The following is a 23,778-nucleotide window of genomic DNA, read 5'->3' on the forward strand; positions in this document are numbered from 1 at the left end:
CTGCTTGCTCCTTAAGGCAGAGAGCATGAGGCAATGGCCTTTCGAGGGTCAAGTGAGGACTGGAGAAAGAACCGGCCAGGGCCCCCACAGACAAGGGGGCAGAAGGTAACTAGCCCTGGATGGGGCTCCTCCCCAAGCCTGAGAGGCCAGGCCCCCTGGGGGCTGTGTTAGACCACACCCACGGCACCACCCTGCCCCTCCCCGAGTCTGAGCAAGCAAGACCAAGACAGCGCCCCTGCACAAATGCACACTCGTGGGACAAACCTGGGACTCAAGGCCTGGATCCACAGACCTCATCAGACAGGGGCCAGGCCCTGCTCTGCAACCACCAGCTTACCGTATGGCCTTGGCCCAGGTTTGTAACCCCCCTTGACTTCTGGTTCCACAGAATCCTGAAGCGTATTTAAGTAAACCAAATCCTGGGTCCTCACCTATGGGTAGGATTCTTCCCCCTCCTTACACCTGTTCCCCAGCTGAGAGGAGCACATGAGCCAAGGCAGGGAGTTCAGGTGGTAGAGGAGTGGGATTCTCAGACTCACTCCTAAAGCACCCCCGCAACTGCCTGGAGCTTGCTCCCGGCTGACAGAAGCCCCTGAGAGCAGAGAGGTGACTCCCAGGATTAGCCTACAGAATAATAAGCCTGGGGGGAAGGCAACACAGCCCCCAGCAACACAGCCCCCAGCTCCTCAGGCTGCCCAGGAGGAGGTGATCCAAGTGGCTGAGCTCTGCCCACTGCCATCCAGTGGCCCCTGACCCCACACGCTCCTCAGCCTCAGCCTCCAAATCCGGACCCCTGAAGCAGCCCAAGCCTCCTTCTCCCCGCACGGTGTCCACGCCAGCACACGGCAGGGAGCACTAGGGTCCCAGAGCTTTGCTGGCTGGCCTCTCACTGTCCCACCACGCTCCTCTCCTCCCCCGTTTGCCCACCGTCGTCCTCTCTGGGCACCCATTTCATTCCTATTCTCCCTTTCCTCCTTTTGTATTTGGAGCCAGGACCGTGGGCCACGGAAGCCCTGGGAGAGGGGAAGCCCTGGCAAGAAAAACACTGTCCATCCAGGCCCAGCAGGCCTAGAGGAGAGCGAGCAGGGGCCAGCAGTGAGATGAGCAGAGCTGCAGACCCCACGGCTCCCCAAACTGTCCTGCTTCTCAGAAGCCCTCTCCCGGCCTGGCCCTGGGAGCCAGAGCCGCACCCAACTTGCCAGCGACTGTCTGGGTACCCCAGCCCAGGGAGGGAAGGGGAGTGGCTGGGGGTGGCGGGGGTGGGGGGGCTGGGGGTCACCTACCTCCTGGGCCACCAGGCTGGAGATGCGCACGGCCCGCCTCACCCGGCCTTTCTGGGCCCTGGGCTGCAGAGCCCCTGTGCTGCTCGCCTTCCCTGCTGGGGCCGCCATGGAGGACTTGGCTCCCCCCAGCCTGCCTGCCCTAGAGCCCGAGGGCCCGGCCAGTGCCTCACCTGCACCCCAGCAGCAGTCCCAGCCCAGGCTGCGCCCCAGAGGCTGGCGGCCTGGCTTCCAGGGCAGCCTCTGGCATGAAGCCAGGGTCGCTGGGGCTGGGCCCCGGGGCCGGGGTCACCCTGGCAGTGAGTGTGGACGGCAGCCCGCCTGGCTCGGGCTGCCCATGGCCCCCTGGTGTGAGCCCCGCTGCCAGGGTGCTGCGCTCTGCCCGCAGCGCCGCGGTCGGAACCTCAGCTCCTCAGCCGGCCCCTCCTCCCAGGTCCCCACCCCCACCCTGCCACACTGGGCTCCCCCGCCCCGCCTGTGCTGGCCAGCGGCCCCCTCCCCCGCGGCCCGATCAGGGCTCCTGCTGCAGCCGCTCCCGCAGCCCGCGCCCCTCCCCCTCCCCCAGGCAGCCAGGCCTGTCACCGCAGATTAATGGTCTCCCCAACACCCCCGCCCCGCCGGTCCAGTGCCCAGCCAGCCAGAGTCAGACAGACACCCAGAGATGGAGAGACCGCCCAGTGACAGGCAAAGCCAGGAACACACGCGCACGCTGCCACATACAGACCACGCACAGACCACACCACGACAAGCAGTTGCTGTGGGCCCGGGAGCAGGGCAGACACCGGGGCTCCAGGTGGGAAGAGAGGCAGAGGCGGGAGCGGGAGAGGGGTAGGCGGCCAGATATGGGGCCTGGGGTGAGGGGGAACATTCTGGAGTCAAGGCCAAGGGGCTGGAGACCTGGCAGGAGCCCAGAGAGCCAGAGGCAGCGGGAGCAGGGCCAGGAGGAGGGCCAAGGAGGCTGGCAGCGACGACAGCAAGCGAAAGGGGGCAGCTCCCTCACCCAGGCCAACTCAGGGAGCTGCTGTGGAAGGGGCAGGAGGGAGCCACAGACTGAGGCTCAGCAGGTGTGGGACGGTGGCCCCCACTGTCCCGGGCTCCTCACCTACTGTAGAGATCCCCACTCCTGACCCTCTCCCCCGACCCCACCCCCCAAGGCCAGGACGTGAAGAAGGAGTTGGAATGGACCGAGCCATGGGGTTGGTGCCAGCAATCTTGCTGCCAGGAAGGGCCAGGAGACCAGGCTGGTCGTGCCACCAGACAGTGTCGGGCAATGCCCCCAAAGGCTGGCGGTCTTCTCTGGCCCAGGATTAGGGACCTCGTCCTTCTGTATCTGTGCACCCACCATCATACACTCCCCTCCCGACTTGGGAAGGAAATTCCCCTGTCCCGTGCTTTGGGGACAGGGATGGGCACCTGCAAGCCATTCTGGCCCTAGCATAGGATCCCCACCCTAGCTTATCACATTGGCCTAGAAGAACTGGAGACCTTGACCTTGACCTCCATGGCCCCTTCTAATTTGAATTCTTCCATAGGTCTGCCCCTACCCTGCCCCATACCTCCTTCACCACACCCTGTGAGCAGACCCCATCACGCCCCTGTGACTGCCTTCTCCGGCCCACCCTGTCCTCCCTGTGCACCATCAACCTGTTCTCTGTATCTGTCCTGTCCCAAGTTCCCTGGCCTACCTCTCTTTTCTTCCCCTGCCCTCCCCTCCCCTGCAGTCTTCCTTTCTCAGGACCTCTCAGACTTGTTCTCTCTCACCCCAGCTCTGGAACCCCTCCCACCCCCACCTCCAGCCAGTGGGTCTGCCCACCCTCAAGAGGCCCTTACTGACTGGACCCCTCCACCACCCGCCTTGGACCACAGCCCACTCCCACCACCTCTAAGCTCCTCCAAGGTGAGAGGAGAGCCAGGGAGCCAAGCACCGACCTGGGTGACCTTCTCAGTGACATTGTGGGTCCGCTCCTTTATCTTCGGTGCTATGATCTCCCGGTCACTGGTGGGCGAAGCCAGGAAAGGGTCCCCCTTGAGGTCCACAAAGTTGAGGGTGATTTGGGGAATCTTGCTAATGGTACGGTAGCGCACGAGGTCCGAATCTGACGTGGAGTTGAGCAGGCCGCCGCGCAGGGGGTGCATGGCCCCTGGAGTGGAGGGGAAAGTCACGTCAGGGAGGCAGGTGGGGGGGGGCGGTTTGCAAGGCCCAGGGGGTGGAGGGCAAAGCTGGGTCCGGGGGACGGGCTGAGGAGGAGACCAGGCCCTGTGTGAACTAGGCCATGGGATACCGTGAGTCAATGAGGTCAACTCAGGAGACAGGCAGTCACCGAGAAACAAGGCCAGAGTCCTGGCCACAGGGAGGAAGCGTGCCACCGCACAGGCAGGATGTGACGGAGGAAGAAGATCCTCCATAGGGTCTGCTCAGCGGGCACTGGGCAGCGGCCAGAGGACCAGGTGGTAGCCGGGACCCAGAGGCCTCTCCTGCCCTCCACACTCCCCATGGCCATCCCCGCTCCGGGCCGTCCTGGGAAAGTGAGCTCCACCAGCCAGCCAAGGCTCTGTGAGTGGAAGAATGTAATGGGATGAATGGACATTTAATGGAGTAAAAGGCCACTTAATGGGATTAAGTAAGTGCTTAATGGGATTTCCATCTCCCAGGCACACAGGCCAGGGCTGAGAGGGGGGCAGCTGAGGGCCCCGAATGGGGCAGGCCTGGCGGGCGGGGAAGCGTCGGGGCAGTTCTCGCAGGTTCCGCAGGGCTCCCGGGCCCTCACCGGTGCTGGCGTGGTGCGGGGGCGGCGGCAGCCCCGCGCGCATGGCTTCGATGTCGTCAGCCGAGGAGGCGCGGCGCACGCTGGCGCAGCTCTCCCGGGAGCGCGTCCGGGCCAGGCTGCAGCTGGAGCCCGAGGCGTCGGGGTTGAGGCTGTGAGCCCGGGGTGATGGGTGCGGCTCGGGCGCGCCCGCAGAGGCCGGCGGGGAGCTGGAGCCCACCAGCGCGCGCCGCTCCTCCGCCGGCCCGAGCCCCGCCACGTGGTTGTCCATCGCCGGCACCTCATCCAGGGCCAGCGACTCGCTGCTGTGTGCCGCAGGCGTCAGGTCCACGTCCACCACCACGGCCCCCGGGGCGCCCGCACTGCCCGCACCGCCTGGCCGCGCGGAGGACTCCCGGGCGGTCAAGGCCAGCAGCGCAGGCAGCTTCAGGCGGAAGGTCTTGGCTCGGCCTGCGGGGAGAGGGGACGCAAGTGGCCACGGGGACCGCCAAGAGAGCAGCCCAGAGCAGGGAAGCCTGGGAGCTGGAGCCCCAGCCACCGAGGGGAGGCAGGAGGGGAAGCGGGAGCCCTGGCAGCCGGCACCCCTTCACCCCAACTCCCACTGCACCGAACTCAAGTCTCAAAAGACCTCCAGAAGACAGTCTTATCTAAGGCTCTGACAATACCTCACAGGTCATGGTGGGCTCTGCATAAACCACGCATGCCTCTCACAACTGTGCTGGTGGGTATCATTATCCCCAGTTTAGACTCGAGTCGTGTGATGTGCTAGTGGTCACACAGTAAATGGCAGGGCCCGCATTTGCATGGAGGAGTAATGCCATGGCCTTCGGCCAGACCCTGTCATACCCCAGCGTCTTACAGATGGTCTCTGGAAAACAGGTAAGGCCAGTGTTCTTAATACCGCCTTCTTGGAGCTTGAGGAACCAAGAGCTGGAATCTTTTGCCAAGACTCTGAGGGCATCATTAAAATTAAGCCCAGGACGTCAGGAAGGAAGGGGGGGGGTGGCTTTGTGTTATGGGAGAACGAGATGAGGCCTCCGTCTCTCCAGCCATGGTGAGCATTCCCCTCAAATCCTCTTCCCACTCAGCCATGGCCAGAGCAAGGAGCTGGCCAATCCAGGAACAAGGCCCAGGGACCCAAAGCAACACAGGGAGGGAGTTGAGTCCCTAAGACACAGAGCCTTCTGATGAGCTGGGGAGCCAATCCGCGGTGGCCAGGGCCATATGGGAAGGGTGAATCCCCCATTCCTGGGGCTCAACACAGGACCACTCCAGGAACCCAAGCAGGGAGGGCTAGGAGACCAGGTGCAGTCCTGTCTCAAGGACCTGTGAATCTGGGCTCAATCCGTCACCCCACCCATCTGTCCATCCTGAGCCATATGGGACTAGGCCATACCCTTGGTGTTCTCCCCCCAGCATCCCTTCCTGCAGAGCACTGGCCTTGGGGAGCCTCAAGCCCTCAGGAAAGGGACCTGAGAGCATGGCTGCACTTGCCTGGGGCCAACCAGCTGCTGGCGGTGCCACGGTGATTGGTGTCATGGGCCGGGCTCCCCACCATGTCCTTTTCCATCACCACCTCGAAATTGAGGATGAACATGATGACAGCTCCATCTTCATTCTTCACGGGCACCACATCCACCAGGCACAGGAAGCAGCTCCCTGAAGAGCAGAGGACTTGGCCACTGTGGCACCGGGGCCCCTCGGGTGGGCAGAGCAGAACCCGACTGGGCCGGTCCGTGCCGGCCCCATAGGCCCCATACCCACTTCCTGGCCCCTCCTCCGCAGTGTCTCCTGCCCAGACCCCTCCTTCAGCCATGTGCCTGCCACTCTGAGCTCCTTCCCTCCATCTGTCCACTCCAGCGTGCTGCTCCTTGTGAGGGCCTCTCTGCTCGTCCCCTCCCTAGCCTCTTGATCTTTCCTTGCTGTCCCTCGTGCCAGGCAGTCTAGCGCTGCAGGGAAGCCCACAGACTTCAGGCCCAGGACCTCCAGGCTCCCATTCCAGCTCTGCTGCTTTGTCACTCATGCTTTTTTCCCCCCTTAATTATTTAGCCTCCCTGTGCCTCATCTTCCTCCCCTCTGAAATGGGAATGATAATCACTCATTTCTCATGTATTGTAAAGATGAAACAAGTCAGTACCTGCCAAGTGCCTGGTGTGGCCTGGACAGGGAGAGGGGTTAGCAGTCCCTCTGTCTCTGACTCTGCTCTCCCCACATTAGCACCAACTGCTATGCCCGTCCACGGCAAGGTGGGTTCAGACGTTGAGGGCAAGAGTCTCAAAACCATTACCGCAATTTGGTATTGCCACAACATCCAAGCGTGTGATTTTGTGTTTCACAAAAGGATTGGTCTGATATTTATAGAAATAAAGCAAGTGATCTTTCAACAAAGAGTTGAGAAGCACTGCTTCTAGAACTTTCGTTTCTGTTTCTCATTTTTCTCTCTTGTTCCTTGACTTTTTTCTTCCCTTCCCAATCTCTCTCTCTCTCTCTGGCCACCAGAGCCCCTATTCCAGGTGAGGTCAGTCCTCCAGGCCAAATGCACCCAGTCCACCTCTGCTCCTTATCCAGAGCACTGCCCCCTCACCCCTCTCTCTGTCGCTTTTTTCTTTTTTTAAGATTTTATTTATTTGACACAGAGAGCGAGTGAGAGAGAGACAGAGAGCAAGCACAAGCAGGGGGAGCAGCAGGCAGGGGAGAAGCAGGCTCCTCGCTGAGCAAGGGGCCTGATGTGGGGCTCGATCCCAAAACCCTGGGATCCTGACCTGAGCTGAAGGCAGACGCTGAACCAACTGAGCCACCCAGGCGCCCCGATCTCTGTCGCTTTCTGAAAGAGACCCTGGCTACGGCCATACCACCCTGAACGCACCCGATCTCGTCTGAAAGAGACCTTGGCAGTCTTAGCCTCTGCCTAAGGCCCAGCTCAGAACCCCCACCCACAGAAAGCTCTCCTGGATGAAACACCCTGTTCCTCCTTCCTTATGGTCCCTACAGGGACCAGACATGTTCCTCATCTCCCTCTCTTTCTTTTTTTTTTTTTAAGATTTTATTTATTTATTTGAGAGAGAGAATGAGAGATAGAGAGCACAAGAGGGAAGAGGGTCAAGAGGGAGAAGCAGACTCCCTGCTGAGCAGGGAGCCCGATGTGGGACTCGATCCCAGGACTCCAGGATCATGACCTGAGCCTAAGGCAGTCGCTCAACCAACTGAGCCACCCAGGCGCCCCTCTCCCTCTCTTTCTGAGGCAGAGACTTCTTTCCTTGCCTTCGCTCCCCCTCATCTGTCTTCTGTAAACTGTAGGGGCCTAACTCCCCAGTGTCTACATCCCCTCTGAAGGGCCCAGCACCTACAACGATGCACCAGGGAGGAGGCCCTGGCAGCAGGTGTGAGGGATGGGGTAGTGGGGAAAGGGTCAAGAAGGAGAAGGGTGGAGAACAAATGTGGGTGGTGAACTGAGTCAAGGAAGAGGCCAACAAACCTGGAGCTGGCAGCCTCAGACTTGAGCTAGTGCTTGATGCCTGCCAACAAGGCCCTGGGCGCCGAGCCTCAGCTGAGCAGGCCAGGTGCAGAGGGCCTGAGTCCTGGGAGATGCTCCCTGGCTTGGGGAGGACTTGCTGGGGACAAGGCCAGGAGAGGCAGGCAGATCAGCACTTCTAAGGGCTGTGGGATCAAGCTAGCAGAAGGAGGTCCTCTGAAACCAACTGCAGCAGGACAGCACTGGGTTGAGGGGGGCTGGGCCAGGGGAGGGGCTGGCCAGGAATTCTCCGCCCCACCCCGAAGCCCTTCCACTCACCGCATCCTGGCCCTCGTGGCTTGGCCTGTGGGACCTGAGCTCTGTCTGGGTCTCCCTCCAGCAGCTGTCCCCTGACCTCCGGCCTCTGACATGGCCTGGCTAAAGCCAGGCTGTGGTGTCGGGCGCTGCAGGGGGCCGGGCCCAGCTGGAGACCGTTTGGCACCCAGACAGCCCGCCTAGAGTTTATGCCCTAATATGGTGATGGCCGGCAGCGGCCTGAACAGGGACTGGCCCTCATCAGGACTAAGGAGAGGCCAGAGACCAGGAAACCTGAGCCCTGGAGACCCCCAACACCCACCCCTGGGCACCCCAGTGATCCAGGCCCCTGATTCTCATTCCTCACGAGGAAACTCGTCTCAGAGAAGTCCACGAGTCTGGAACCCAGATGAGCCCACCCCTTCAGGATGGCCTGGGGATTCTGCCCCCAACACAGAGCCCCAGGAGTCTGAACCCCAGGCGTCAATAGCCCACGCCCACTCCGTTCAGGCTTTTCAGCATTCTGCATCTCAGGTAGCCCGGGACCCTGGCATCCCAAACTGCCACCCCACCGCCTGCCGGGGCTGCAAAAACTTCAGCCGCGAGCCCCCTCGCGGTACAGACCAGCTCCCCACTCCAGACACACACTCACACAAAGCCCCCTTGGCCCTCTCCCTTTGTCGACATTCAAGGAATTTTTCCTTTCAAATAACCCTGTCAAAGCCCTGGTTATTCCAAAAATGTGAACTGGAGCCCTGCCTGAGGGCTGTGGGGATGGGGGGGAGGAGGGGTAGGCTCCAGCGGCTGTTTTCAAGGGGGCATGGAAGGAAGAAGGAGAGCCGGTGGCCCCAACTCAGCCAGGGCTCTCTGAGGCTCTACCTCCCACCACCCTGCTGGGTCGGCTGGGTCCTCCACAGACTGCCCTATCACACATCCCCAGCTCTTCGGCCGGAGCAGCCGGCGGCCCCCATCTTGTCACTGGTTGGCCTTACGGGGGGGGGGGGCGTCGCTGAGGGCAGCTGAAGGTCACACAGAACAGGGGTGGGGGCACAGGGACACCCAGAGCTGGGCATCAGCACAGAGCGATTGAAGCCGGTGGGTGGTGGGGCTCTGACCTTCGCACAACTTCACAGCAGAGAAGAAATGTCCAGAGTCCGTGGCTCAGCTGCCTCCGGGGGAGCCCTGGGCGGGCACTGCGCACACAGAACGGTCCCTCACCCTCCCCTAGCCCCTTGCCTACCTACCCCGGGCCCGGCCCTGCCCATCGCTCTGCTCCGCTTCCTCTTCCGACCTTGGTCTGCCCCCAGGGCAGGCAGCTCCCCCTGGAGCAGAGGCGGACAGGACCCAGAGCTGGGCCAGGCTGCAGTTCCGCCTGGAGCCACTCTGTGGCAGGAATGGCCCACTCTCCCGAGGCCGCCAGCACCAGGAGCGCGCCAGGAAGGGGCAGACAGGAGTGGAGCTGTAGGAAGCCCACACCACCCACGGAAAGGCCGTAAGGTTCCCCGACGCAAAGCGAGGGCGCAGGCTGTACAGTCGGGTGGCCTCAGCTCATTGCTTCAGAATGACCTTGGGCAAGTCACCTGCCCTCCGCGAGCCTCCAGGTGCTCCTCGGTGACACGGGAAGATCACGCCCACCCCACAGGGCTTGAGGGATGAATGGCATGATAGATGTGAAGCAGAAGCTGGGCCCAAGGGCGGTCTTGATAAATGGCAGGAGGAGGAAAGGGACAGTTGCCCTGGGCCAGTCTGGTTCACGTGGTTGACGCTGAAGAATCCCCCACTCACATCCTCCCCAACCCTCAGCCCCAGCTGAAGACTCCGGAAGCCTGGGTGCCCAGCCTTCGCCTGCCTCCCAGAGCTTGGGGCACCTGGGCCCTGTGGGGATGGACACGAGGAACGGGGAGGCCATTGGTGATCGATAGTCACCCTCTGACAGGCTCCTCTGTGCCTCGGATCCTAACGGCCCATGGAGGTCATGCAGCTCCCCACAAGTCACGAAGGAGGGGAGAAGGGATGGGTGGGGGAGGGGACACATTCCAAGTGCAGCAGGTACAGTTCCTCCGGACCCCCTGCCATCATCCACCAGAACACAACACTGGCACCACCCCACACCCAGCAGGGCACCCAGGGGCAATGTTCCTGCCCCGCATCCCAACCCATCCAGGGGTCTGGGACCCCACCAACAGTCCCAAACCCCATTTCCCACTTCTGGGCACCCCTGGCCTTGGTGTGGCTCCAGGCTTGGCTTCAACAGGGCAGACCCTATCTTTCGGGGCAGCATGGGCCCAGCGGGGAAAGGAAGGACTGCAGGTGACCCCGAGTGTCCTTGGACAGGCTCCTCAGGTCAAAGGCTCTGGCTGCCCATCTGTAAACTAGACGTCATCCTTGCTCTTTTGAGCATGGCTCTTTGTTCCCCACAAACATTCCCTGAACACATACATGTGAGCATTTGGGGTGTCATGAACAAGACAGGCCTGGCACCTGCCCTCACTGAGTCAAGAAGTCAGAAGGACCCCAATTCAGAGCCCAGCATGAGATGGGGGAAGAGAGAGTCACTCAGGCAGAGGGAGGAGCCCACGGAGCCAAGCCGATCTGCCCCAACCAGCAGCTGGGGAGACCCAGGCAACTGCTGTATGACCGTGGGCATGTCACCCACCTCTCTGAGCTTCAGTTTCCCTGTGTGTCCTGCAGGGATAAGTGATTCCTGCCCTGGGTGCCAGACGAAATGACAGATGGCCTTGTGGAAGCATCCAGAGCTATAACAAGGCAGGGTGCCGGGTCCCTGCAGGGAAGGTGACCTCGGGGAGGCAGCCATCCTCACCCTGGTCGCCTCCCTGCCTGGCTCCCGGCAGGAGGAGCTGGGCCCAAAGTCACACTGAGGGCAGGAGGCTGGGGCTCCAGTCCTCCCTGTCCGCCCCCAGGCAGAGAGGCTGTCTCCGGCGGCCCAGGGCTGTGCAGTGTCAGGTTATATTTAGCCTTGTGGCGGCGACAGGAAGATGCAGCAGGAGCTGCTCCTGGCCAGGGGCCACCGTGTCACTAACACCACTCTCATGGGCAGCTGGGGGCCTAGGGAAGGCCAGGGACATTGCAGGCCCAGGGGACAGAGTAGGGAAGCCTGAGAGGCCGGCCAGCCAGTGAGAGAGAGAGAGAGAGAGAGAGAGAGAGAGAGAGAGTGTGTGTGTGTGCGCGCGCGCGCGCGTTTGTGTGACAGAGACAGAGAGACAGAGAGAGAGAGTCCTCTGCCCCTGACTCCAGGAGCTGAGCAATGCAGAATGCCCACTGCAGGGCGAGAGTTGGGGAGCCATGATACAGACCCCTCCCCCAGCCTGTCCAGCCTGACATCTGCCCAGGGATTTATAGGGTCATATAGAGGGCCTCAGGGGCCTCTGTGCAGTGGTCCAGACCACCACCCCCTTCCCTGCAAACCCCCTGCAGGCAGCCTGCCTGGGCCACCTTTCCCCAGGGACACTGGAACAGCGTCAAGAGAAGAGTCCTTTCTAGACAAGCTCTGGGTCCCAGCCCCATCAACTTCCTGGGACACAGCCACATGTCTATAAACGGGGAGCCATGACCTTGCCCTGCCCCCAGAAGTCTTGGGAAGGTGAAACAAGGCCACGTTCACATGGGGAAGGCTGCTCTCCGGTTCCATTCTCTTTCCCCTCCTCCAAGCTTTACCTTCCCCCTCCTACTTCCTGGAGTCTGCCCCTCCACCTCCACCAGAATCCTTCAGAAGCCCCCTGATCCCAACCACCTCAGACCTTTCAGCCTGCCCTCCCATCCCTGCTGGGGCTTAGATGCTGCCTCAGAGCCCCTTCAGTGCACCCCAGCTTCACCTGGCACTCCCACTCCCCAGAGCCCCCAGCCCTCTTCCCTCCAGCTCTTGCCATCCTGCTAGGACCCGCAGGACTCCCCTCTACAAAGATGTTACTGACTGCTCCATCTGGCCCCCATGATGCTTCTCGTTGAGAATTTTTAAAACTATATCCCTAATTTAGGAGATAGTTGTATACTGGCTTCTGGGGTGAGCTTTCCTTCTTCCCAGCACCCCCTCCCAAGATGAAGCCCTGAGGCCAGGGCCAGGCTGCCTTCACAGAAGGTACAGGGTAAGCAGGTGTCCAAGGACTGGTCCTCAGGGCAGTGACCTGCACTTAGGTGGGTGTGGACAGCATGATCTCCCCACCCTGCAAGCTCCCTTTCAGATCCAGGGAGACCAACTGGCCTTTCACAACAGAATTTGCCCATTTCAAACTCATCCTGAGTCTAGAGAGTGGTTGGAACCACAGTGACAATCAAGGTGTCTTTTGTGGAAGTGCTATTAAATCTTATCAACAGAATGGAGGGGCGCCTGGGTGGCTCAGTCAGTTAAAGTGTCTGCCTCCGGCTCAGGTCATGATCTCAGGGTCCTGAGATCGAGCCTCATGTCGGGCTCCCTGTTCGGCAGGGAATCTGCTTCTCCCTCTCCCTCTGCCCCTCTCCCCTGCTCGCGCTCTCTTTCTAGCTCTCTCTTTCTCTCACAAATAAATAAATAAAATCTTAAGAAAAAAAAAAACCAGAATGGAACAGGAAGGCTGGTGGCCCAGGAACCAGGACAGGGGACCAGACCAGGAGCCTCAAAGGCTTGGTGTTTCTGAACCTCAGACCCCTACCAGCACTCCTCACTGTGACTCCCACACAGCCTGCCACTGGGCAACAAGGACACCCAGCCGAGATCCGCCAGGAAACAATCTGGGCTCCCTGCCCGCCTCCAGGGCTCTGCAAGCCTCTAGAACTCTGTGCCCACCTTGGCTCCCAGCACACCCCAGAGAGCCAGGGGATGCCTTGAGGACACCCATTCCAATTCCAGCTCCCCCATCCATCACCCAGGCAGCCACAGCTTCTCAATCATCACTGGGAGAGCTGTAATCCCTCCAGGATTCGCCCAGCTCCCAGGATACTGGGACAAAAAAACAAAATCCAAGTGCACGTGGAACGTCCTGAGAAGTCAGATGCAACATTCCACCAGCAAAACTCGTGGCAATGACCCAAACATAGAGAAAACGGGCATTATCTGCAAATGATAGGATCATCTCCCCAGAGAACCAACAAAATCAACAGATAAACAATTAGAACAAATAAGAGAGCGAGCTCAGTGAGGCTCCCAGACGCAAGGTCAGCAACAAAACGAACAGTATTTCTCTCCATCGGCACAAAGCTATTAGAATAGGTAGTCAAAAATAAGGTCTCTTTCATAATAGCAACAAAAACTGTAAAGTAACTAGACTTGACCAAGAATGCACAAAGCCTTGGCGGGGGGGTGGGTGGGGGGGGGACTTTAAACTAATAAAGCATACAGAAACAATCTGATACATGGAGAGACAGTCCAGGCTCTTGGATGGGACAAATATAATATCAATTCTCCCCAAATTAATCTATAAAACTAATCTAATTCCAATCAAGATCTAGTGGGGGTTTTCTTTCCAGGAACTCGAGAAACTTTCTCTAAAGTTCATAAAGAAGGAGAGAGGTCCGCAAATACCTAAGTCAATCTTTAAAAAGAAGGAGAAAGAGGGAAGATTTGCCTTTCAGATACTAAGACATACTAAATGCCATAGTTGTTGTTCTAGTGTGGTTTTGATGCAAGAACAGACAAATAAATGTTTGGAGCAGAACAGAGAGCTCAAAGACAGACCCACGGATAGATGGGCAATTAGCTTATGATAAAGGTGGCCCCACGAATCGTTGGAAGAGAACAGGCTGTTTACTAGGTGTGTTGGGAAAATTGGCTCACTACACGGAAAAAAATACAACTTGATTCCTACTTGACACCACAGACAGAGGGAAGCTCAGGATGGACGAAAGCCAACCGAGAAAGGTAAAACAATTAAATTAATAGAAGAAAATGGACCCCTCTGCAACCTCAGGATGGTGAAGAATTTCTTAAACAAAACTTCCAAAGCCCAAACAAAGCTAAAAAATCAATTAACTTGTATCAATATGAAGTGTCTTTGTTGGATAACTTAGCAGACTGGGAGAAGATATTTGCAGTATCTCAATTCAGCAGAAATTAATATCTAGAATCCAAATTTTGAATATTTAACTGTAAGCATTTGGATCTCTAGAATATAAAACCAACTTCCGCAAATCACCGAGAACAAAAGACAGCAACTTCACTAGAAAAGTAAGCAAGGATACAAGCAGGCAACTCACAGGGAAGTCAACCCAAAAGGCGATCAAGCCTGAGATGCCAGGACTCACACAGTATCAAAGAAATGCAAATTAAAGCAGCAAATTATCACTCTCACCTATTAGATTGGCAAAAATTAGAAAAACGGATAAGGCCAAGTGTGGCAGGGCTATGGGAGGACTAGGAATCTGGTACTCTATTTAGGAAGGTGGTGATGGGGGTCGCCATTCTGGTGCCCTATCTGGACAGTGCTTAGTTGAATTAAGTGTCCACATACCCCGTGATCCAGCAATTCCACCCCTGGGGAGGCATCCCAAAGACATCCTCACATGAGTCCAAAAGGAGCCACGGCTGAGGATGTTCACTACAACATTATTTATGGAGGAAATCTGGAGAGGGCTGCCCCAGAGAGTGGGCAGGTAAACTGAGGTGGGTACACATCATGGAGTATGAAGCTACAGGGGCGCCTGGATGGCTCAGTCAGTTGAACATCCGACTCCGGCTCAGGTCATGATCCCAGGGTCCTGGGATCGAGCCCTATGTGGGCTCCCTGCTCAGCGGGGAGTCTGCTTCTCCCTCTCCCGCTGCCCCCGCCCCCCGCTCGTGTTCTCTCTCAAATAAACAAATAAAATCTTACAAAAAAAAAAAAAAGACTACGAAGCTACAGAGTAGATGTCAAGTAAGAACCTGGATGGGCTTAAAGGCATACTCCCGTGTAAGGAAAGTGAACCCCAGAATATAATATATAGTGCATAACATTTACATAAGTTAAACCTATATGTATTCAGACAAAATACACATTTTGCGAGAACATGTGCAAAACAACACATTCACAGTAAGTACATCTGAATGGTTGCCTAAGGGAAGGGTAACAGGACCAGGGAGCAAGATAAAAAGTGAAATGAAAGAGAAAGAACGAGAACGGGAACACAAACAAGGCTTCCGTGATTTGAGGGAGAGGCAGGAGCTGGGGCCAGCAGAAGTCTGGGGAAGGACGGGGAGAGGCAAGCAGGGGTCTTGAGCAGGGGGCAGGGCATGGAGGGGAGCACTGCAGGGAACACGGATGCTGGCCAGGGCCTGAGGACACATGGCTGATGGCCAAGCAGGTGCTAGTCTGGAACTAAGTCAACACTGTTCTAAGTCATTGCCTCCCAGCATAGGGCTTCTGCAATGTAGCACACTGCCCACCTCATCCACTGCGTTTGTTCGTTCGTTCATTCATTCGTTCGTTCATTCAGCAAGTATGGACGGAGCTCCAGTGAGCACCAGACAGGGCTACAACCGAGAACAAGACACGACTGCTCTCTGTCCTCCTGGAGCTTATAATCCAGTGGGGGGAAGTCGGACACGGCCCCCTCATCCAGAACTTGAGTGAGGGAGAATACGGGCCAAGGAGGAGACACTTCCTGGCCCTCAGGGGGCTTCTAGTCCAGCAGACATGTGACCCAAATGGAGAGGGGCCCGTTGGAGGCCAACCACAGTTCACAGCATGGAGAACTTCACGGCCCCCTAGATCAAGGACAGGAGGGGACCTGGAGGGACAGCAGCTCATCCGGAGCCGCTCCTATTCTTATCATGTGTCCCAGGTGCCCCACCGCACCCCCTCTTCGGGCCCCCCCCTCTTCGGGCCCTCCTCCCCAGGTCAGGGAGGGAAGTTTCTCTCAAAGTCCCTCACACTAAAGAGCCAGTTTCCACATTACTCCCTGCATACAGGGAAGGGTGATGAGAGAGAACATGTTTTTCAAGAACAAGGCTCATTCTCCACTCGAGCCAAAGGTTCCCCTAATGGAGGCATTTGGGGCACCATCAGAGGAGATGTTTAAGTGCAAAAGGGCTTTCTTGGAACCTCTCAAGTCACACTGCCCTGGAAGCCACTTCTGGGCAGCAAAGAGGCTGAGTCTCACCCCATCTCCCACCACCACGCTGGCCCTCCTGATGCCCACAGCCCCCCTCCCCAGAGCCCAAGGCCACCGTCAAACTCTGCTCTCACCGCAGATGACGACGCTCTGCACAAATATTTACATAGCTCCTCTCTGGGGGCTATGGCAGACACAACACGGAGGAGCCGCCCTCCCAACACTCTCCAGACCCTGGAGCAGGCCAGAAGTGGTGGACACCCTCAGTCCTGGCAGACTGACTCACCCCTGGGCTGGGGTGGGGACAGGAAGCTCCCAAGCAAGCCAGGGCACCCTAGTCCCGCTCAGGAATGACCCTTCCGCGGAGCCCTTGGAGAGAAAGTATTGGCTGAGGACAGCAGGGCCCCTCAGGCCCCTGTGCCCAGCTCCTGGCAACCATGCAGGGGCAGGGGGAGGGGCAAGGGCAGGGGCCCTCATTGGCCCCATATCCAAGCGGCCCAGGCCCTGAATGGAAGGCCCAAGGTGGAGGGAGCCCCCCTGAGGCTTCCGCCCCCTGAGAAGAGTGCTACCTGTGTCTACCCTCATTCCCCCAGGGATCACTCTGGTCTGCTCCCATCGCAAGGACACTGGACACACCTAGGGCCCCACCTCTGTCTGACCTGCCTAGGCACCCAATCTATCCAGGGGCTCCTTCACCAGCAACCCAGCTGATGGGGGTCTGGAGGCCTGAGGATCACGACCTGGCGGGGCAAAGGGGGTGGGTGTCTGAGCTTGGGGAGGGGTCAGCCATAATGGAGTAGGGAGGAGTATGGCAGCATCACACTGAGGAGTCTGATTTCAGGGGACAGGGAAGAAATGGGGAAATGGCCTAGGGTATGTGCAGGGTGGCCGATGCCAGAAGTGTCTGCCCAAGCACCTGGGAAGCTGAGGTCTGAGTCTCGGGGCCATAGACCAGTGGGTGTGGGGCCACCACTGGAGCTCTGGCTCCCCACGGGCGCTAGAGACACTGGGGAGCAGGCTGGCCCCGTGGTCTCCACCCCTCCCCCAACCCACAGCTCAGCTGTTGCAGTGGGGGCCCTCTGACCCTGTTACCACGGCAACCGGCCTGCAGCTGGAGTGCAGAAGCCGACAGCCTCTTCTCTAGAGACACCCCCATCCCCACCCACGCACAGGCTCCTGGGGACCCAGGGACATGGAGACCAGGCCAGAACACGCAGAGGTATGGGGAGCCAGAGAGAGATTTCTAGATACAGTCCAGAGGGGCAGAGGAAGAGAGGCGAGGAGAAAGGCTCAGGGGTGCTGAAGGGTGGGAAAAAGAGAGACAGGTGCAAGGAGAAGGAGATGAAGACCAAGGGGGCAGGAGGGGGCAGGAGTCGGCAGGGAGGCCAACACCGGGAGAGGAAGAGGAGCAGAGACCAGGCTCACGGGCAGCCCGGCTGAACTCGGTGGGAGGCGGGGCTCAGAAATATGAAAACAAAGAGCGCAGAGAACAAAAGGGACCAAGAGCAGGGCACCTCCCTGAGGCCCGGCAGATGAGGGGGACAAGGGAAGAGGAGCCATGCTCCAAGGGACCCACAGCCCCCCTTCCAGCCACGTAGGGACACAGATGTGCAGCGACAGCACCTGCCACCAGGACCCGGCCCGGGGCCCCGCAGGGGTGCGACCGCCTGCCAGCCCCCTGCTGCTGGCCCTATTCCCAGTTCTACCTTACTCCTGGGCCTGATGTTAAGAGGCACAGACACAGGGCCAGTAGTGAGTCTCTCCCTCCAGCTCACACCCCCCGCCAGTCTGCCCTCCCCACACCCCAGCAGTCCCAGCACCTAAATAATGGGGCTGTCTGGCTCCAGGCCCTGATACTGCACAGAGCTGGGCTAGAGGCACCGACACAGCCCAGCTGTCCACAGTGGCGCCTGCCAGCAAGAGGCCTCGCCTCCTTCCCAGCCACCCACCTCCCTGGGGCGGAAGCCCAGGGACCCACTCTCCTGTGGCTGGCCCAGGCAGAGACCCAGAAAAAGGCCTGGACAGAAACAAGGGTGGCACGGGCATCCCTCGCCTCTGCCTCCCTATCCGGCCCATGCACGAAAGTGTGAGCTCCATGCACACACATACATAGTGCAGGCCAGGCCACAGGGATTCGCCCAAGGTACGAGGCGTTTCAAGGCAGAGGGAAGGGAGGCACAGGAAACCTGCATCCTAGACCTCAAGTGCCAGGACACATGGGGGTCAAGGCCAGCCTGTGGGCCAACAGGAGAAACTAGGTGAGAGCAGACAGGAGGGCAGGCAGAGATGATTGGCATCCGACTTTCCGGGTGACAGCCCCATTTGGAGGAGTAACTGGAGGGAGGAAACAATCTGAACTTGGGCAGGGGGCCTGGGTTCTAGTCCTACTTCGTCCACTGATTAACTGGTAACTAGACCTCTGCTTCTCAGTTTCTCCATCTGTAACTCAAGTGGGCTGGATTAAGTGATCCTCAAGGTCACCAAGATCCCATGATAGCACCTCTGCAGGAGGGGTCCCGTGGCTATCTTCGCCCAAAGGAGCCAGCCTGGGGCAAGCGGGAAGGCCAGCTCCCCAAACACTATGGGGAAGACAGAAGCACCCAGGTCCCTGTTGCCAAGGGGCTGAGCGAGCACACTATCCTAGAAGTAGAAACAGGCTCAAGGCAGTAACCAAGTTCCCATATTACACACTTTCTGGTGTTAGACCTGAACCCAGGACTTATGCATCTGCATTCTTTTCATTATACCAATAGTCTGCAAACTTTCAAAATAAAATGGTACCTCAAGTAACGTGCAGTATATGGATCTGCCTGTAACTATTTGGGGTCATTTCTAATAGGTGACAGCAGAGCAAGAACGAGTAGGGCTTGCTCAGACTGACGTGGTTCCATCCGCAGCTCTGCCACCTTCTAGCTGCGTGACTTTGGGGAAGTTTTTTAATTTCCCTGAAGTTCAGTTTCCTCATCCATAAAATGGAGATAAAAATAGTACCTACTTCCCAGGGTTGTTGTGAAGATTCCATGAGATAGTGTGACACATTTAGCCCGGCGTCCAGTACACAGGAGCACCCACCCCTGCTAGCTAGCACTCGATGGCCCGTCAGATATAAAAACAGATCTGCTCTGATTACCGTTCTGGAGAGACTGTAGTGAAAAATCGGACAGAGGGCCCTGCCCTCAGAGTTTGCATCTAGCCTCCCGGGCCCCTGCCTCCCAGCCAGAACCCCAATTTTCTATAAGCAAATTCTTCCACAGGGCCGCAGTGATTGTGCGCCCTCTAAGGCTGTCCAGGGATGTCACAGGCTGTGCAGGCCTTCGAAAACAGAGCCATGAAGAGATGCAAGCCTTTACAGGGCAGCGCCAGCCGACTCTCAGCATACAGGGGATATTCTAGGGACAGGGACAGGTGCATACAGGGATGGCTGGCTCACTTTGCCTGCCCCCAGGGGAAGGCAGAGTGCCCTGTACGGCAGGTAAGCTCCTTTTGGGCAGTAACCTCACCTGGCTACTTCACTGTTCTATCTACAAGACCCTAGCGCCACACCTGGCTCACAGGAGTTCAGTAAGTGTTCGTCAGATACACACTAGTGAGCAGCAGTTTGGGCATCCATGGTCAGTCCAGTGGCACTTCCAGAGCCACCTCCCCAGCCCTCTGATACCTGCAAGGCTCCCAAAGCCTTTTCACTGCCCTCCTTGGGCAGAGCCCACCCCACCCATGGTAGGCACAGCGCGGGGAGCAGCCCCGCCCAGGGCGCTGTTTATCCACTGTCCGGAAGCCCAGAGCAGCTGGGCTGGGAGGCGGCGTCTGAGCAGAGACACCTGGTGCAGGAGGGGGTGGTGGGCGGGTTCTCATTATATGAGACAAAGGGAACTGAGGTTGTGGGGAAAGGCACACACCTCCCGCCAGGTGCTGTTTAAGTAAAGAAGAGAGAGAGGCAGGAGAAGGGCAGCCGAGAGCCAGCCAGAGTCCTGCATCCCCCCCTTGCCTCGCCCTCAGTGACATCTACCAGACCAATCACCTGGCAGGGGCTGCCCTAGAGTAGCTAGAGGCCTGTAGCCAGCCGGAGATGAGCGCCCGGCCGCCAACCTGACCTTCTAGCCTGACTCCGTCCACACACCTGCCATCCCGGCCCCGTCAAACTCCAGTCCACCTACCTCAACCTGCCCACGTTTGGGAAGGAGAAACCAAAGGCGCCAGACCCACAGCCAAACAGACCCTTGGCCACCCCGAAAATCATCCCGCCAGAGTGCGTGAGATGAAGAGAACCACACCGTCCTGCCGCCCCAGTGCCCAGCCCACGCCTGCCACCTGACCCACAGCAGTGGCCCCAGTTGGGGTCACGCCCCCAGGGAACTCGCCGGGTCTCCCCGCTCACCCTCGGGCCTCCCGGATCCCGCTGTCCCTTCTCCCACCCCTGTCCCTCGCAGCCCCGCCCCCTCGTCGCGGCCCCGCCCCCGCCTACCATCCTTCCGGTAGAAGGCGATCTCCACTTTGCGCTCCTCCGCGCCCAGCAGGGCCTGCGCGATCTGCGCGGCCGCGCGGCGCTGCGTGCGCGGCCCGTGCAGGAAGTCGCAGGTGCAGGGCCGCTGCATCACCTCGGCCCGCGAGTAGCCGCACAGCTCGCAGAAGCCGTCGTTGCAGTAGATGACGGCGCAGTTCTCCACCCGAGCGTTGGCGATGATGAACTTGCGGCCTGGGGGGCGGGGATGAGCGGGCACGTGAGCAGGGACCCCTGCCTCGGGGTTCCCAACCCTTTCCTCGCATTCTCTTGTCACACACAGCCACCCGCCCGGGGACTCCCCGCCCCAGGGAGCACAGCAGGGACTGGGGTCCCCAGTAGGGGGCGAACGCAGCTGTGCCCCCGACACAGGTGCCACGGGCCGGGTCGGCCCGGGCCCGCGGGCTGGCGGCGTGGCTTCCCTCGGGCAGCCCGCCAGCCGCCCCCCGCCCCCTCCGCGCCCGGGGCCGAGGCCAGCCTGGGCGGGTGTCAGCAACGCATGTCAGCAGCCGCGGCAGAGGGATAAACACTGGGCCTGGAGAGGGAGCCTGGGAAGGGCCAGAGATGGCGGCTAGCCTTCCCTTTGCATCAGGTCCTCCGGCTTCTCCTCCTGACCCCTGCTCCCTAGACACGGCTGGGGGAGGGGGGGCGCTCACTGGGCACTCCTTACCCCGGGGATCCTTAGGAAATCACTCCCCCAAGTATCTGCGGACCCAGCAGGTCAGTACTTCCCCGGGACTTACGCACCCCTCCAAGGGCAGTCAGGGGCTGGAGAGTGGGCTCTCTAAAGGGGACGAGGGAGGTACCACGTGAGCATCTGCGATGCTTCTTCTCATATAATGCTCCGACAACCCCATAAGGTAATCATTATCTTTGTTTCTTAGATGAAGAAACTGAGGCTCAAAAGAAGTTCAGAGCCATGCCCACATCTTGCAGCTTGTAAAAGAGCCAGCTTTTGAAGCTAGGTCTGGTAGGAGAAGAAATACACTGAGGGTCACAGGCAGAAACTCAAGGTCATAGGGAGCAAGGAAAGGGACCCAATCCCTGGAAATACCAGAGCCAGGGATGGACCTGAGACAGTGGCCCACTTGTAAGAAGACAGATCCAAGAAAGGGACCTGCCCCCGGGGAAGTGAGGCCCCATCAAGGAGAGGTGCCCTGATAGACCCATTTCAGCTAGACATGGCTCACCCCCCTACACACACACCTGCCCCAAAAGCCAGACTGGCAGGTGAGCGGCAGACAGGCAGCAGACCCAGCTTGTGCCAGGGAAGATGCTCTGGGATAAGAGCTTTTTATAAACACAAAAGTTTCCGGCCACTTTGGCCTTTAATGCTGGGGCTTTGGGTGGCAGTTGGAACTCTGCCCCCTCCAATTCCAGTGGACACAGCCCTCGGGCTGCAGCCCTGGGCAATCCCATGGGCAAGGGTTGCAGCTGCAACAAGGGCCCCCCTGGGGGGGGGGGGGCTGCTTTCCTAAGCCCTCCCTTACCCTGGCTCCAGGAAGTTACTTTTTGAAGTTGGATCATTTTTAGGTCAGTTCACCAGGCCCCCAAAACTCCCAGGCAGCCAACAACCTCAGGAGTCAGGGTTCCCTGTCCCACGAAAAGACCCCTGACTTGGCCTCCATCTCCACCTGAGCCCAAGGCAGTCCAGACTACCAGCCACACACACCAGCTTTGAAGAAGAGAAACCAGCTCCCAGGCCCAGAGAGAGATCGAGTTTCTTCGAAGGCAGGCCCTACCCCCACCCCTTCCCTGAGCTCCTGGAATACCACCACAGAAGGGATCTGAAAGGCTCCTTCGGCCACCCTGTCCTTTCCAGATGTGGAAATTGAGATTTGGACAAGAGTCACTTAAGGTCACATGGCAGTCAGTAGCAGAGGTGGGGCCAGAAGCCAAGCCCCCAGATCCTAGCCCAGATTCTTTCCATACCTAGCTCCTTGGCCTTCTGGAGCTTGTGAGAAGGAAAGACCCCACCTTGTGGCCCTCCACCGTGTTGGTCTCCTCCCCCTCAGGATCATCTTGTTCCTCTGCTTCAGACAATGCTGCCCATCAAACTGATCCCTCCCTCCCCCAACCACAGTTACAAGCACACGTTGTCCTGTGCTCACAGGGTCATGGGCAAGGAATGTCACCCGCTCCCTGCTCCCAGGGCCCTTGGCAGTCACACCCACCATGGCACATGCAGCCTTGGAGACGGACACATGCATGCTGGGAGGATCAAACACCCACGCCAGAACATTCACCTAGCCTGGGACACTTCTGGAAGCCTTCCCTACTGGGCCAGCCTTAGGGGTGCTGTAGTCCCCATAAAGGGGCTCAGGACAGGAAAATCAGCAATTTGGGGACACTGCATTGGGCCTGTTAGACCCTTAAAGCCCAGCTTCAGGCTGTGACACCCTCTCACTTGGGAGTCCACAGTTTGTAGCTCTGTCAAAGATTCCTCCCCACCGCCCATGCAGGACGGAACTCATGGGCTTACACCTACAACCCCAAGAGCAGGTTGGGCACTCACTCTAAGCTCTTGGCTCTCAGTCTCTCAAAAACACAGTCAAGACGGCTCAGACACAATACTTAGTGTCTCACACTTTGGACCATATATCTTCTGTCCCTGCCCCCACACAGCCCCATCCACATCCAGGCACCCAGAGTTACGGATACCTGCACACTTGAGATGTCACACACACTCCCGGATCCCGCAAGCCTGAGCTGAACCTCCCGCCCTGCGCCCCAATACAGTCCCTTTGGCCCCAAACCCACGGCCACCGGCACCAAGCTTGCCCTCACGACCCCTGGCCCGCGGCTTGAGGCCAACAGCCCCCATTGACTTGCACTAGCCCGATGCACACGGCCCCGGGCACGCCCCTCCATTCACACTTGGGAGAGCTCGGCCCGCCCCCAGCGCCCCCTCCCCGTCGGCCCCCTCCCCCACTCACTCTGGCCCTCAAACTTGCGGATGATGGTGTCCAGGAAGGTGTTCTGCGGCGCGACATGGCCCCTCCGCACCGGCATCCTGAGTCCATGGGCGGGCCGGGCGGGCCCCCACCCACCCCGGCCCGGCCCGGCCCAACACAGGCTTCGGGTGGCCCGGCCCGGCCGTGATCCCCGCACCCCGCGGCCAAGCAGAGCACGGGCGGGGCCGGGACTGGGTTGCGGGCGCGGGGTCCCCGCTCGGCTCCCGGCTCCTGACCGCGGGCCGGGCCTGGAGCCGCCTGAGCTCGGGCCGCCCGGCCGCCCGCACACCTGTCTGCCGGCCCCCGCCGAGCCACGGGCCCCGCTCCGCCGCGTCCCCGCGCTGCGCTCCGCCTGCCCGAGCGCGGGGCTCCCGGCTCCCGCCCGCCGCGCCGACAGCCGCTCCGGCGCCCGCGGCTCCGGCTGCGCCTGCGGCTCGGCCCGGCGGCGGAAGGGTTAACGCGGCGCGCGCCCCTCGGGCTCCGGCCCCCGCCTCCC

The 23,778-nt window shown here is 59.4% G+C and overlaps 1 protein-coding gene across 2 annotated transcripts in view; it reads right to left on the bottom strand.

The window, feature by feature from the left end:
- KCNH2 (potassium voltage-gated channel subfamily H member 2) overlaps window positions 1-23,340 on the bottom strand; it is a 32,079-nt gene extending 8,739 nt beyond the window's left edge. Inside the window, exons 1-5 of one of the 2 annotated variants that reach the window (XM_028089277.2) lie at window positions 23,265-23,340; window positions 20,293-20,523; window positions 5,540-5,704; window positions 4,049-4,495; window positions 3,210-3,421 (exon numbers count right to left, since the gene is read on the bottom strand). In XM_028089277.2, the coding sequence (XP_027945078.1) occupies window positions 3,210-3,421; window positions 4,049-4,495; window positions 5,540-5,704; window positions 20,293-20,523; window positions 23,265-23,340 (1,131 nt within the window). Of the gene's footprint in view, window positions 1-1,283; window positions 1,392-3,209; window positions 3,422-4,048; window positions 4,496-5,539; window positions 5,705-20,292; window positions 20,524-23,264 lie in introns of those variants that run through there. The other variant, XM_028089278.2, reaches the window with a different exon arrangement.
- Between the last annotated feature and the right edge of the window lie 438 nt (window positions 23,341-23,778).

This window comes from Eumetopias jubatus, unplaced genomic scaffold (assembly GCF_037043125.1).
Source record: "Eumetopias jubatus isolate StellerSeaLion01/CBP00866 unplaced genomic scaffold, mEumJub1_p1.0 scaffold_14, whole genome shotgun sequence".
Classification (NCBI taxonomy): domain Eukaryota; kingdom Metazoa; phylum Chordata; class Mammalia; order Carnivora; family Otariidae; genus Eumetopias; species Eumetopias jubatus.